The 14,324-nt window shown below is 40.9% G+C and overlaps 1 protein-coding gene across 1 annotated transcript; it reads right to left on the bottom strand.

The window, feature by feature from the left end:
- Window positions 1-2,752: 2,752 nt before the first annotated feature.
- On the bottom strand, window positions 2,753-13,977 carry NPFF (neuropeptide FF-amide peptide precursor). The gene is made up of 3 exons (XM_056560419.1): window positions 13,853-13,977; window positions 5,554-5,672; window positions 2,753-3,292 (listed from the first exon to the last, which is right to left on the bottom strand). The coding sequence occupies exons 1-3, from the start codon at window positions 13,958-13,960 to the stop codon at window positions 3,172-3,174; spliced, it is 348 nt and encodes a 115-aa protein (XP_056416394.1). The 5' UTR covers window positions 13,961-13,977; the 3' UTR covers window positions 2,753-3,171.
- Window positions 13,978-14,324: the final 347 nt, after the last annotated feature.

Below are 14,324 nucleotides of genomic sequence, written 5' to 3'. Positions count from 1 at the left end.
TATTCTACTTTAAATAAGTGGTGTATTTTTGCCGACGCATGCTGCATTTTTTTGTGAAAAACTCAAATATTAAAAATTTCTGGCTTTTTTAAAAATTATTTTATGGTGTTCACTGTGTGGTAAAAGTGTTGGTATATTTATTCTGTGGGTCAGTACGATTATGGCAATACCCATTTTATATAGCTTTTTATGTTCTTTTTTTTCTTTTCTGAGCAATTCTTTTTTTCCCTTCTTTGTGTTATCATTTTCTGACAGCTGTAACTTTTCTTTATTTTTCGTTAAGTGAGGGCTTATTTTTTTTGCTGGACTTTTTGATCTTTTATTTAATCCGCTATTTGTACCAAAATTGGCGAATTTTGTGCTTTTTTAGTTTTTGTTTTTTTTACGGCGTTCACCGTTCAGGATAATTTACATCATAGCTTTATAGTACACGTCATTATGGACGTAGCAATACCTAGTACGTATAGGATTTTTATTTTTTTTATATGGTAATACAGGACTTTTAATGGGAAAGGGGCATTTATTTTTGTAAAAAAAATTTTTTTACACCTTTTATTTTATTTTTCACTTTTTACAGGTTATACTATGCTGCAGCACAGTATAACCTGATGAGCTGCACACACTACAGCCTCTGGCTGGATCTCACAGACTTCCGTAGTTGACAGACAGGAGGCCATCAGCTGGTCTCCTGCTGCCATAGCAACCAAGGGGACCCACGATCATATTGTGCCGCCACTGTTGAACAGGGGGGGCACCCTCCCCTTGTCAACACATAGATGCTGTGATCAGGATTGATCCCAGCATCTATGGGGTTAATGCTGCCGGGACCGCCGCCCTGGCAGCACCTCGGCTGTGATTGACAGCTGGATCCCACTGCCGTTCTCCTGAGCTGCGCGTGGCAGAGCAGGAGATCAGCAGGACATATGCATACAGCCCAGCGTGTGAACATGTCAGGTGCTGGAACATATGCATATGTCCTAGAGTGGGAATGGGTTAAGAGTTCTGTAGTGGAAAATAACTTATCCCCTAAGTTATAGATCCCAGGGGGCCGACCTTTGGTACCCCCCACAATCTCCTGTATGTGGCCCAGGCAGTCCGCAGGAAGGGGGTGTTCTGTCCCCAGCATGATGCAGCGGCCGACACGCGCCCCCCCCCCCATGTATCCTAAAGAGATACATGGAGGGGGCGTGTCAGCCACCGCGTCATGCAGGGACAGAATGCCCCCTTGGTGCTGACTGCCAGGGCCCCGTACAGGAGATTGCAGGGGGGGTACCAGCAGTCTGACCCCCTGCGATCTATAACTTATCCCCTACCCCCCCCCCCCCAAATAGATCCCTTTTTATTTTCCCTCACAGCTTTTCCTATCCCTCTTCTATTCACAGCCTCCCCCACCACCCTTTTAGATTAATTTACTTTCCACACAGCTCCCTTTAACATTTCCCCCTGCCTCTCTTTCTGCCCTGATATTGTGGCCTCTTGTCTGCAGTCCGGTGCCTGCGTTGAAGTGCAGCGCTCGGTGTAATTGCCGAAGCCACCGCTTCTCCTCCTTGCCAGTGTGAGGCCTTAGATGGCTGCCTATTTTGCCTAATTATGGAGCCGCCTCTGTTGGTATATCCTCTTCTTGTCTTATTTAGTGTTAAGCTGTGTAAATTTTAATGGCTGCTGTCATTATAAGAACTTATAGAAACTTTAGATTTATCAGAGACAAAACCTATTTTTATTGGTTGGGATCTGAGTTTTTGGACCCTGATCGATCAGTAGGACACCTCAAATGTTTTTTATTTGTTATAATGATAGGTAGATTTTAAGACAGTGTAAATAAATGTGCCCCAATGATTTCAAATTTTCCCATGATGATTGGATATTGGATATTGCTGTGGTGTAATTTTCAGATAAACTCTTCAAAGCTATTGTGTGAACACACACTATTATTTCTTGAATCTTTGTCACGCCCTTGGACTTCTGCTGTGGATTTGCAGTTTGGCACACCTAAAGGATGCAAATAGTTTAGGCCTGTTTAGCTAGTGGTAAACCTCAATACGTGATACATGAAATCCATATTGAATTCCATGCTGTTCCATACAATAATGAAGATTTCCCATTTTTAAGTGGTTTTACAGATTTCAGTGCTGAAAATGCACCATCCACAAAGAACCATTGTGTGAAAACACCCTGCGGCTGGGTTCACACTAGCCCAATATGGCCGCAATACAAGGTAGTCAGACTTGTGCTCAGGCCAAGACTTGTGGCTATACAGCTGTAAAAATATGAACTTTTTTACCACCACTTTTTTTACACACCATTCTAGAGACATTTGTTACACACATTGGTCTAGGTCTATCAATCTGTTGTGGGGAAAAAATGTGTCTGATCAGCAGGCAATCACTACCGTGCTTTACTTTCTCATTATGAGCTATTTTCACAAAACACATTGATAAATCTGGGACACTGTTTTGGACTCAGCAGCAATTTTTGCAGAATGTTTGAGTGTTAACCCTAAATAAAGTTTAACATTTTTTTTTTTTTCTAGAGAAGCCTATGGAGAATTGGCTGACAAAAAACATTAAAATGTCTGTAGAAAAGGCACCAAAAATTGCTTGTTAAAATATATATGTATGTATGTATATAGAGAGTTATGGAAATCTCAGTGTTTTGCAAGCCACAAAAAAATTGTCTAAGGGAATACACTGAATCAACTCCCAGCTCCAATAAGGTGGCCGATCTAAGCACTAAGAAAGACGTAACAGCAGGTGTAATTTACTTTATTAATGTTTAACCATGAATGATACACAACATGATGTAACGTCCTATGTACAAAGATTGGGAGTTACATGTTTGAAGTCTTGATACAATTATTTAGTATGTTGCCTACCAGTCTAGAGGATACTATAGTTGTATATTTACAAAGGATATGACCAAAGATTGTACTGGTGGTATATCTTAAAACAACAACAGTAATACACAGCAACCAGTGAGGAATTTGTGATCACGGTAAGCTTGCTGAAAGGATTTAAAGCTCTGTGCCGGTATATTATATTAGCTCACTGAGATGTGAAATGTTTGTGTTTACTATTGTGCGTATGAGCTCTTTAACATGGTACAAAATTGAAGTGCAATGCTTCGGTGCTAGCTGTGTGGATGAACTTCACGCTGGTTGTACGTTGAATTCAGTTATTTTTTTCTGCCAAAGCGTTGGGGTACGGCCATACTCCAAAACTGTGGTGGTGAGTCCCATCCCCGAGAATGGATCCTGCTGTCTCCTGTCATTGAACTGCGTTCATCTCTTCCAAATCTTAAATAGAAAGGGAATCCAGAAAAGCTTAATAATATAAGTGCAATATTGAAAATATACAATTGTTATATTAGTTACTTTTATGAGATATTTGTTCCCAGAGTAAATTGTGAACTGTTGTGTCTGATTCGCAGGATTGCCATAGAATAGAAGGTGCAAATTAATGCATCCTGTATTTTCAGTCCATAGCAGGAGGCAGGAGCATTAGTCAGATGATCACATTTAAGGTTTTGTTCCATTTGCAAGGTAACATTATCAAAGTCTTGAATTTCGACCCATGTAACTTAAAGGTGCTTGATCCAAACACTTGGGGGTCCCCTGAGATCCCAATTCTTTTTTCTTTGTGCCTTTCCATACCTCCTTCACTTTAAAGGATAGTCTAAAGTGGATGGATTTCAACATTCTAGAACCTCTCATTCTAAGGATATGTTCACACTATGGAATCCTTTGGCGGTAGGACTGCGTGGCACTGCGCTGTCACCATTGACAGCTATGCAGCACTTGCGGACTTCCGCGCAAAGAAGGAACATATTCCTTCTTTGCGTGGAACAATTTTAGGGACGGAATTGTCCACCGCTGAAATTCCTCAGTGTGAACTGGTCTCATGGAAGACCCATTCACACTGATGGTAATGTTCACTGTGCGGAATTGTACTCGTGGAATTACGCTCACGGAATTCTGTGGGAATTCCAAAGTGGGAACATATCCTAAAGAAGATAAGCTGCTGCCCGAAGAGCCTAGAGGTTAACTTACTCCCCTCTCTATATTCAGAACACATGCATGCTCACTTATTAAAAGTGTGTTCGGCCATATAATGTGTATGGCTAGCTGAAGGCTGGCATTCTATGGCACCATACACCAACATTATATTGTTTCAGTTTTGTGAGATTGCAGAGAAACCTTTCCAGGATTTAGATTTCTGTCAAAATCACAAAATGTTGGAACCCAAGCCAAACCTTAATGGAAAGCCTTCCTTTATACCAACCTTTTTCCTTCCATGTTTGACTACAACAGCAATGTGCAGGATATGGGTATTTATCAAATACTTTAATTTGAATGTATCCATTAAAGGGGTTCTCCCTTGTTTATACTGTTTTTTGTTATTATGTTTGTGTGTTATGTGTGTATAAGTATGTTTTTTTTTTATGTGTGTTGAGATTATGTATATATGTATTTTCTTACCTTTTGTGAAGATCCGGAAGCTGGCCCCTTTTTCTTCCAGTGGCTTACTGTGGACCTCTGCCTCCGCCATGTTGTGTTCGGTAAGTGGGATGTCGGGGGGGTGTGTTCTTGCTTCTATCCTTCCTATCTTCTGACGTCCGAGACAAATCTTTTCTTCCTGTTTCTTCCGTGGCTCAGTGACGAATCTGCAGCCTCTTCCGGCGCATGCGCAGGTAGTGTTTTTTTTTATTTACCAATAAAGTTTTTTTTTGTCTAATTGACAAACTGTCTGCGCATGCGCGAGTACGCAAGTGCTACGCTAACAACGTAGCATACGTTAGGTCTATGCTAATAGCGTAGCTTCGCGCAAGCGCAGACAGTTTGTCAATTAGACAAAAAAAACTTTATTGGTAAAAAAAAAACTAAAAAAAAAACTACCTGCGCATGCGCCGGAAGAGGCCGCAGATTCGTCGCTGAGCCACGGAAGAAACAGGAATAAAAGATTTGCCTCGGACGTCAGAAGATAGGAAGGACAGAAGCAAGAACGCACCCCCCAACATCCCACTTACCGAACACAACATGGCGGAGGCCGAGGTACACAGCATGCCGCTGGAAGAAAAAGGGGCCAGCTTCCGGATCTTCACAAAAGGTAAGAAAATACATATATACATAATCACAACACACACAAAAAAACACATACTTCTACACACATAACACACAAACATAATAACAAAAAACAGTATAAACAAGGGAGAACCCCTTTAAGGTATTCTCCCTTTAAACCAAGGCAATGCCCTAAATGCAGACTCTCTCTGTACATATAAATCAGGAACTAAGGGTGGTGGGGGTGCATTTTGAGCCCTATGTCTTGCCCTATGTCTATATACGAAAGCTTATCCTGTTGCAGGCACCCACCTATAACAAAATTCGTCATCTTTTTTGTGTTTTATTTGGCTGCTTACAGATGCAGCAGGTTTCCTGGACTGGGTTCTATTGAACTAAACTAAAGCAATTTTAATAGTAGTCTTAGTTAAAAATCATAATGGACACCTAATGACCCAGTATAGAATAACAATATCATGCATTTATTGTGTTGTTACCTTTGTGGTTGGAACGGGAAGGAACTACGTGCATTTCTGCTGTGCAGGATGGATCTGAACAAAGAATTCAGGCCACTTTTGTCATCTGTTAAGGGCTGTGAGGAGAAATTTTCATCCAGCTGAAATACAGGTAGAAGCAAGAATTGGTTTCTTTCTCTTATCAAAGAACATATGGTTACACAGTCATGGCCGTGAATGTTGGCACCCCTGAAATTTTTCTAGAAAATGAAGAAGTATTTCTCACAGAAAAGGATTGCAGTAACACATGTTTTGCTATACATTTGTTTATTCCCTTTGTGTGTATTAGAACTAAACCAAAATAGGGAGGGAAAAAAGCAAATTGAACATAATGTCACACCAAAAATGTGCTGGACAAAATTATTGGCACCCTTTCAAAATTGTAGATCAGTAAGATTGTTTCAAGCATGTGATGCTCCTTTAACTCCTTAAGGACTCAGCGTTTTTCCATTTTAGCATTTTCATTTTTTCCTCATCACCTTCTAAAAATCATAACGCTTTCAATTTTGCACATAAAAATCCATATGATGGCTTATTTTTTGCGCCACCAATTCTACTTTGCAGTGACAGTCATTTTACCAAAAATCCACGGCGAAACGGAAAACAAATTCATTGTGCGACAAAATTGAAGAAAAAATTTAATTTTGTAACTTTTGGGGGCTCCAGTTTCTACACAGTGCATTTTTCGGTAAAAATAACACCTTACCTTTATTCTGTAAGTCCATACGGTTAAAATGATACCCTACTTAGATAGGTTGAATATTGTCGTACTTCGGAAAAAAATCATAACTCCATGCAGGAAAATTTATATGTTAAAAATTTTCATATTCTAACTTTTTTATTTTTCTGTGTACGGACCGGAATGAGGAATAATTTTTTGCGCCGTGTTCTGAAGTTTTTATCGGTATTGATCGGACTTTTTGATCGCTTTTTATTCATTTTTTTCTTGATCTAAAAAGTGACCAAAAATACGCTATTTTGGACTTTGGAATTTTTTTGCGCATACGCCATTGACCGTGCAATTTAATTAACAATATATTTTTATAGTTCAGACATTTCCGCATGCGGTGATACCGCATATGTTTATTTTTATTTACACAGGTTTTTTTTATGGGAAAAGGGGGGTGACTTTTATTAGGGAAGGGGTTAAATGACCTTTGTTAACTTTTTTTTGTTTTCACTTTTTTTTTTTTTTTTGCTGTGCTATAGCTCCCATAGGGACCTATAGCACTGCACACACTGATCTCTTATGCTGATCCCTGCAAAGCCATAGCTTATCATGGATCAGCGAGATAGGGGCTCGATTGCTCAAGCCTGTAGCTCAGGCTTGGAGCAATCAAACCCCGATCGGATGCCGCGGAGACAGGTAAGGAGACCTCCGCTTGCTTCCTAGCTGATCGGAACCGCGATGTTCCGATCAGCCCGACTGAGCTGCCGGGAAGCGTTTACTTTCACTTTCAGATGCGGCGGTCAACTTTGATCGCCGCATCTGAAGGGTTAATAGCGCGCGGCACAACGATCTGTGCCGCGCGCTATTAGCCCAGGGTCCTGGCTATGAATAGCAGCCGGGACAGACCCGGGGTAATGCAGGGTCACGGCGTGACCCTGTTTTAAACACCGGGCTCAGGGCGTACAGGTACGCCCTGAGTCCTTAAGAGGTTAAACTCACCTGGGGCAAGTAACAGGTGAGGGTAATATAAAAAAATCACACCTGAAACCAGATAAAAAGGAGAGAAGTTCATTTAGTGTTTGCATTGTGTGTCTGTGTGTGCCACACTAAGCATGGACAACAGAAAGAGAAGAGAACTGTCTGAGGATTGTAAACTTGAAATTGTTGATATTTTTCCACAATTTTGGTTCTCAAGTCTATCTCCTAGATCTAGATTTGCCTTTGTCCTCAGTGTGCAACATCATCAATAAGTTTGTAACCCATGGCACTGTAGCTAATGTCCCTGGGCATGGACAGAAGAGAAAAATTGATGACAGGTGTCAATGCAGGATAGTCCGGATGGTGGATAAGCAGCCCCAAACAAGTTCCAAAGATATTCAAGCTGTCCTGCAGGCTCAGGGAGCATCAGTGTCAGCACGAACTATCCGTCTACATTTAAATGAAATGAAACACTGTGACAGGAGACCCAGGAGGACCCCACTGCTGACACAAACATTAAAAAGCAAGACTACATTTTGCCAAAATGAACTTGAGTAAGCCAAAATCCTTCTGGGAAAATGCCTTGTGGACAGATGAGACCAAGATAGAGCTTTTTGGTAAAGCACATCATTCTACTGTTTACAAAAAATGGAATGAGGCCTACAAAGAAAAGAACACAGTACCTACAGTGAAATATGGTGTAAGTTCAATGATATTTTGGGGTTGTTTTGCTGGCACTGGGTGCCTTGAATGAGTGCAAGGCATCATGAAATCTGAGGATTACCAACGGATTTTGGCTCGCACTGTACAGCCCAGTGTCAGAAAGCTGGGTTTGCGTCTGAGATCTTGGGTCTTCCAGCATGACAATGACCCCAAACATACGTCAAATAGCACCCAGAAATTATGGCAACAAAGCGCTGGAGAGTTCTGAAGTGGCAGCAATGAGTCCAGATCTATGTCCTATTGAACATCTGTGGAGAGATCTTAAAATTGCTGTTGCGAAAAGGCGCCCTTCCAATAAGAGAGACCTGGAGCAGTTTTCAAAGGAAGAGTGGTCCAACATTCCGGCTGAGAGGTGTAAGAAGCTTATTGATCGTTATAGGAAGCGACTGATTTCAGTTGTTTTTTCCAAAGGGTGTGCAACCAAATATTAAGTTAAGGGTGCCATAATTTTGTGCAGACCTTTTTTTGGAGTTTGGTGTGACATTATGTCCAATTTGCTTTTTTTCCTCCCTTTTTTTGTTTAGTTCCAATACACACACAGGGAATAAACAAGTGTATAGGAAAACATGTGTTGCTGCAATCCTTTTCTGTGAGAAATACTTCATTTTCTTGAAAAATGTCAGAGGTGCCAACATTTACGGCTATGCTGTATCTCTGTCAACACCACTGCTTTGTTAACCATGGATATCCTTTTGGTAATAGGTTATTTAAAAAACTTTAACGGTTTGCCTTGGTGCATCTTCTATGTATATAGCTGTGTCATTCATAGTGAAATATGTCAGGAAGTTTGATCTCCACCAAACTCTTATTACAAAATTAAAGTTAAAGTTTACCTGTCAACAGTAACCACATTTTACATACTGTAGAAAATAACATATATATTTGTAATATATATATATATATATATATATATATATATATATTGGTTAAATGTGTATATTTTTGTCCCTGCAGCTATTGTCTCTGTGAGAAGACCATATACGGGAAGTGAGGGTGAACAAGCAGGGCTCTGTGCACTGAGGACGAGCAGGGCTCTGTGCACTGAGGACGAGCAGGGCTCTGTGCACTGAGGACGAGCAGGGCTCTGTGCACTGAGGACAAGCAGGACAGTGTGCACTGAGGCTCTATGACATGCTCCTGGCTCACACATCAGGATGATTGACAAGCCTGCACAGAGCCCTGCTTGTCCACCTACACTTCCTGTATTTGGATTCCTCATAGAGACACACAGACAATAGCTACAGGGATAAAAATACACACATTTTTTAACCAATGTATATTACAGATATACATATAATGGTATTATCTACATTATATAAAAAGTTTTTGCTAATGACAGGTATACTTAAAGGAAATTAAACTTGGCTGGACCTCTACTTAGTTGATCACTCAGGAGATCATTGGACAGATTTCTGCTGGATTTCACTGTGAACTGGATTTTACATGCTATGGGGATTTTCTCCTACTCTGGACAGATCTTAAAGGGGTTATCCACCATAAGGTGATTTTAGCACGTACCTGGCAGGCAGTAATGGACATGCTTAGGAAGGATTTGCGCTTGTCTTGGGGCTAAATGGCTATGTTGTGAGATTACCATACCACTGTGGCTAGCTTTTTGTGAACTTGTATTTCCTGTTTAGCTTTCTTTTTATTTAATACAAATCCCACAGTTCCATTTTCCTCCCTCCCACACATCAGCCACCCCACCCATTGAAACATAAATGAGCTACATCCATTCAAAAGACCTGTGGTTTTCAATCAGGGTGCCTACAGCTGTTGCATTAGTTGCAGATTGATCTCTCTCCCACCAAGCGATCGCTGCACCCATTGAAGCAGACAGGCTCCCTGAGTCAGGTCTCGACCGCATTGCAAGCTGGGAAAAATCCGAGACAACAGTCATTTTGTATGCTGATAAAAATAAATATTGGGGTGAAAATCACAGAAAAATTGTGAGAAAACCATCACACACAGGTTCAGACACTATATTATAAACTACACTAACTTTACAGCCCCTGTAGCATAGTCAAATAAAAAAAATCCCTGGAATACCCCTTTAAAATCAACAGAGATGTCAGCAGAGAGCTCTTTGTTCCAAAAAGAAAACCATTTCCTCTGTAGTATTCAGCAGCTAATAAGTACTGGAAGGATTAAGATTTTTTAATAGAAGTAATTTACAAATTTGTTTAACTTTCTGGCACCAGTTGATTTAAAAAAAAGTTTTCCACGGGAGTAGCAATTTAATCTTTGAGCCATCACTTATTTGTGCAAACTTTTGTGACTTTTTACACAGTTTTTGATGAAAACATTGATAACTTATTCCAATGAGTTGTAATGCCAAAAAAAGAGCACTTTGACTAGTATGAGTTTACAAGTCATGACGTTTTAATAAATACTTATTGCTACAGTGATTTTTTTTTTTTATAATAAAATACTGTTAACTTACACTGACTAACTTATTCCCTATCCTGTGGATTATTTATGCATTGTCTATGGGAGTGCCGGAGATACCAGAGTCTGTACTCGGGGATCTCTGGCGCTCCCATAGAGAATGCATTGAGACTTACAGCTGGGACAGAGGTGGGAGAGCTGTTCTAGAGATTGATGAAGATCCTAGCATTTGGGTGTCCATAGTCTTTAAAGGGGTTGTCAGATTAAATGAAGAATCTCCATTCTCCTATCCCCCCAATCCCCAGGGGGTCAGGCATTACCTCCATTTCCCCCAACCCCCCTCCCCCCTAATCAGATACTCATTACTCCCTATCCTATGGATAAGGGATAAGATCATTTTTACCAGACAACCCCTTGAAACTACTGTCTGCGTCCTAAAACGAGTATTCTGGGATAGAAAATGTATCTCCTATCCTAAGAATAGGGGATAAGTGTCATATCATGGGGGGGGGGGGGTCTGACCGCTGGGACCCCCTGCACTGCGCCCCAGCTTTCTGCATGAAAAGAGCTGTGTCAACACCCACACGAAGTTGTAGCAGACACACCCCCTACATGCAGGGAAAGCCAGGGATACCCAAGTACATTGCTCCGGCTCTCCTATAAAGATACATGTAATGGGTGGATTGGCCACAGCTTGGTGCAGTGGTCGACAAAGCTCTATTCATGAGGAGAGCCGAGCTGCTGTACAGATCATGAGTGGTCCCAGCAGCCGGGTCCCCCACAATCTGACACTTATCCCCTATCCTTAGGAAACATTGCTCTATCCTGGAGTACTCTTAAGTAATGCTCACCTGGCTCAGCAGACAATCTAGACTGCAGTATAGAGCATGGAAAAGGAAAGAACAGCAGACAGAACCACTGAGAAGACAGCTGGATTACAGATAAACCTTGCCAGTGGACAAAGAGATTCTGAAAAGTAATGCCCATCAAATTTATATTGGGCAAACCTCAAACATAATGCTTTAGAAGCACATTCACAAGCATATGACCCCATACATCACACACTCCAAAATGAATATGAAACCCAGACCAGACATTACATATAGGACCACTTTGCATGTTGTAACTATTTAAAGTGGACCTGCCACCATGAAAATGCTATGTACTCTATCAGCATCATGTTATGGAGCAGGAAGAGTGGAGCAGATTCATATATATATCTTTGTGGGAAAAATATTGGTATAACTGGTGACGTGATTGAAATCTCTGATCTTTCTATTCTTAGGAGTACAGTGGACAGTGTCTCTCAGTGATCGGACCACCCACTGGACTCCTAAGCATGGAAGGATCAGAGATGTCAATCAATAAATGATGTTTTACTGAATCTTTTCCTACCAAGATATACATCAATCTGCGTGGCTCCTCCTGCTCTATAACATGATGTTGGGAGATCTGCCTACATGTGCAATGTGACAGGTTCCCTGGCATGTTATGCTCTGCAGTTTCAGTATTTAGCTTAATACATGTACCCTCCTTAAGACCAAAATCTCTTCTGCCAGGAAGACGGTTGTGTTTCAATGATCACACTATTTTTTTCAAATCACCTGGTGCCAAAGAAAGTTAAACAGATTTGTAAATTATTTCTATTAAAAAAATCCTAACCCTTCCAGTATTCATTAGCTGCTGTATGCTCCAGAGGAAGTTTTGTAGTTCTTTTCAGTCTGACCACAGTGCTCTCTGCTGACACCTCTGTCCATGTCAGGAACTGTCCGGAGTAGGATAGGTTTGCTATAGGGATTTGCTCCTACTCTGGAAAGAGCCGTGTGGTCAGACAGAAAAGAACAACTCAACTCCTCTTGAGCATACAGCAGTAAAGTACTGGAAGGATTCATATTTTTTAATAGAAGTAATTTACAAATCTGGAATCAGTTGATAAAAAAGGTTCTTTTAGTGGTTTGGGACTAATGTGAGCCAAGGATCAATTGTAAAAACCATAAATCTGTTAAAACATGGAATCACATTGTAGCGACTTATCTACTCCATGCTTATGAGTTAAACATTACTTGTCATAATTGGAGACTTTAATTTAGATCAAACATTTTTTCCTTACCCACAGATAAACAAGAAATATACAAAGGCCTCATTCAAATGGGCCAATTGTACCCGAGTTTAATTCTGCATTCTGGATGTAAGACATGGATACCATACAGTTCAAATATACAGCAGCATAGATCAGTGTACTCCAAACTGTGCATCTCCAGCTGTTGCAAAATTACAACTTCCAGCATGCCCGGACAGCTAACTGCTGTCCGGGCATGCTGGGAATTGTAGTTTTGCAACAGCTTCGAGGTCCACAGTTTGGAGACCACTGCCATAGACTGTAGGATAAGTTGAGCATTATTACCATGTGGGGGGTCTGATGACCCGAACTGACAGCTGTAGGGCTTAGACTTTACTATGAATAAGCCATAATAGGTATTTTAAAATATGTTTGTATTATGCTAGTGTGAACCCTGCCTTAGCTTGGTAGGTTCTAGTATGTGGATCCTGGAAATAGATTTGTGTTGAGTGTCGATTAACTTTGTTTTTAGGATCTTCCCTCATTCAATATAGCAGCCTTCATACCATTTTCTTACAATGTTTACACTTAAAGGGGTATTCCAGGATTTTTTTTTTATTTGACTATGCTACAGTGGCTGTAAAGTTAGTGTACTTCATAATATAGTGTCTGTACCTGTGTGTGACGGTTTTCTCACAATTCTTGTGTGATTTTCACCCCAATATTTATTTTTAACAGCATACAAAATGACTGTTGTCTCAGATTTTTCCCAGGTTGCAATGCGGCCGAGACCTGACATCACTAGTCAGCTGATGACAGGGAGCCTGTCTGCTTCAATGGGTGTAGGGATCGCTTGGTGGGAGAGAGATCAATCTGCAACTAATGCAACAGCTGTAGGCACCCTGATTGAAAACCACAGGTCTTTTGAATGGATGCAGCTCATTTATGTTTCAATGGGTGGGGTGGCTAATGTGTGGGAGGGAGGAAAATGGAATTGTGAGATTTGTAGTCAAAAAAAGAAAAGTCAAACAGGAAATAACAGTTCACAAAAAGCTAACCACAGTGTTATGGTTATCTCACAACATAGCCATTTAGGCCCAAGACAAGCGCAGATACTTCCTAAGCATGTCTATTACTGCCTGTCAGGTACGTACTAAAATCACCTTATGGTGGACAACCCCTTTAATAAAATTGGAGAACCCCTTAATGTTCTGACAAAATGTGAGATAAATAAAATAATCTGTCCCATATTTGGGCAATTTGAATCAGGACTGAGCCACTTTTGGATCATACTTGCCAAGTATTACCACATCTGAAATGGCTATGATGTTGTGACGGTGCCCTTGATCCACTGAAGCCATGGATGTGCATAATCTTTACCAGGCATAAGCAACTAGAGGTGAAAGTTATTCATAAAACAAAATAAAATAAAATCTTACCCTAGGAGAACTTCCATGACTTACCTGTGAGTCGTAGAAATTTGGGGGCACCTCCATGAAGTTTTCAGGGGACTCGTTGCCTGCGTGGTTGGGCTGAGCACTCCTGGCACAGGAAAGTATAGCGAGGAGCATAAGTGTTAGTATCTCCATGGCTGAGTGTGAGAGATGTGGCAGAAGGGGCACAGGTCTTGTGTATATAAGATGTGAATTGGCTGGGAGGAGCCAGCATCCTTACAAGGTGCATATGATGATTAATCTGTGGAGAGTGTAAGCGCCACATGTTATTGTCACACTATGACGAGTGAGATGTGGCCCCCAGGAGATTACATACTCCCTGGAGTGTGTGGAAAGCTCCCCATAATGTTATTACTGTGATAAATCCACTTCATTTGTGCTTAAACCCCTTTTTGTGGCCACTTAATTGAAAGCTGTTTGTCCTGATAATGATTTTGGTCCCAGCGGACGGGATCTGCCAGTGATTTGCTCATTTGTACCG

The sequence above is a fragment of the Hyla sarda genome, chromosome 2, assembly GCF_029499605.1.
Source record: "Hyla sarda isolate aHylSar1 chromosome 2, aHylSar1.hap1, whole genome shotgun sequence".
In the NCBI taxonomy this organism is placed as follows: Eukaryota; Metazoa; Chordata; class Amphibia; order Anura; family Hylidae; genus Hyla; species Hyla sarda.
The sequence above is the reverse complement of the archived record's forward strand: the minus strand, read 5'-3'. Positions and strand labels throughout refer to the sequence as shown.

Excerpts from the sequence above, each read along its gene's own strand:
- NPFF (XM_056560419.1), bottom strand. The coding sequence starts at position 13,960 with ATGCTCCTCGCTATACTTTCCTGTGCCAGGAGTGCTCAGCCCAACCAC. Across the intron at positions 5,673-13,852 it reads CAAATTTCTACGACTCACAG|CTGGATGAAAATTTCTCCTC; the intron begins GTAAGTCATGGA and ends CCTGTATTTCAG. Across the intron at positions 3,293-5,553 it reads TTCCCGTTCCAACCACAAAG|ATTTGGAAGAGATGAACGCA; the intron begins GTAACAACACAA and ends TTTCTATTTAAG.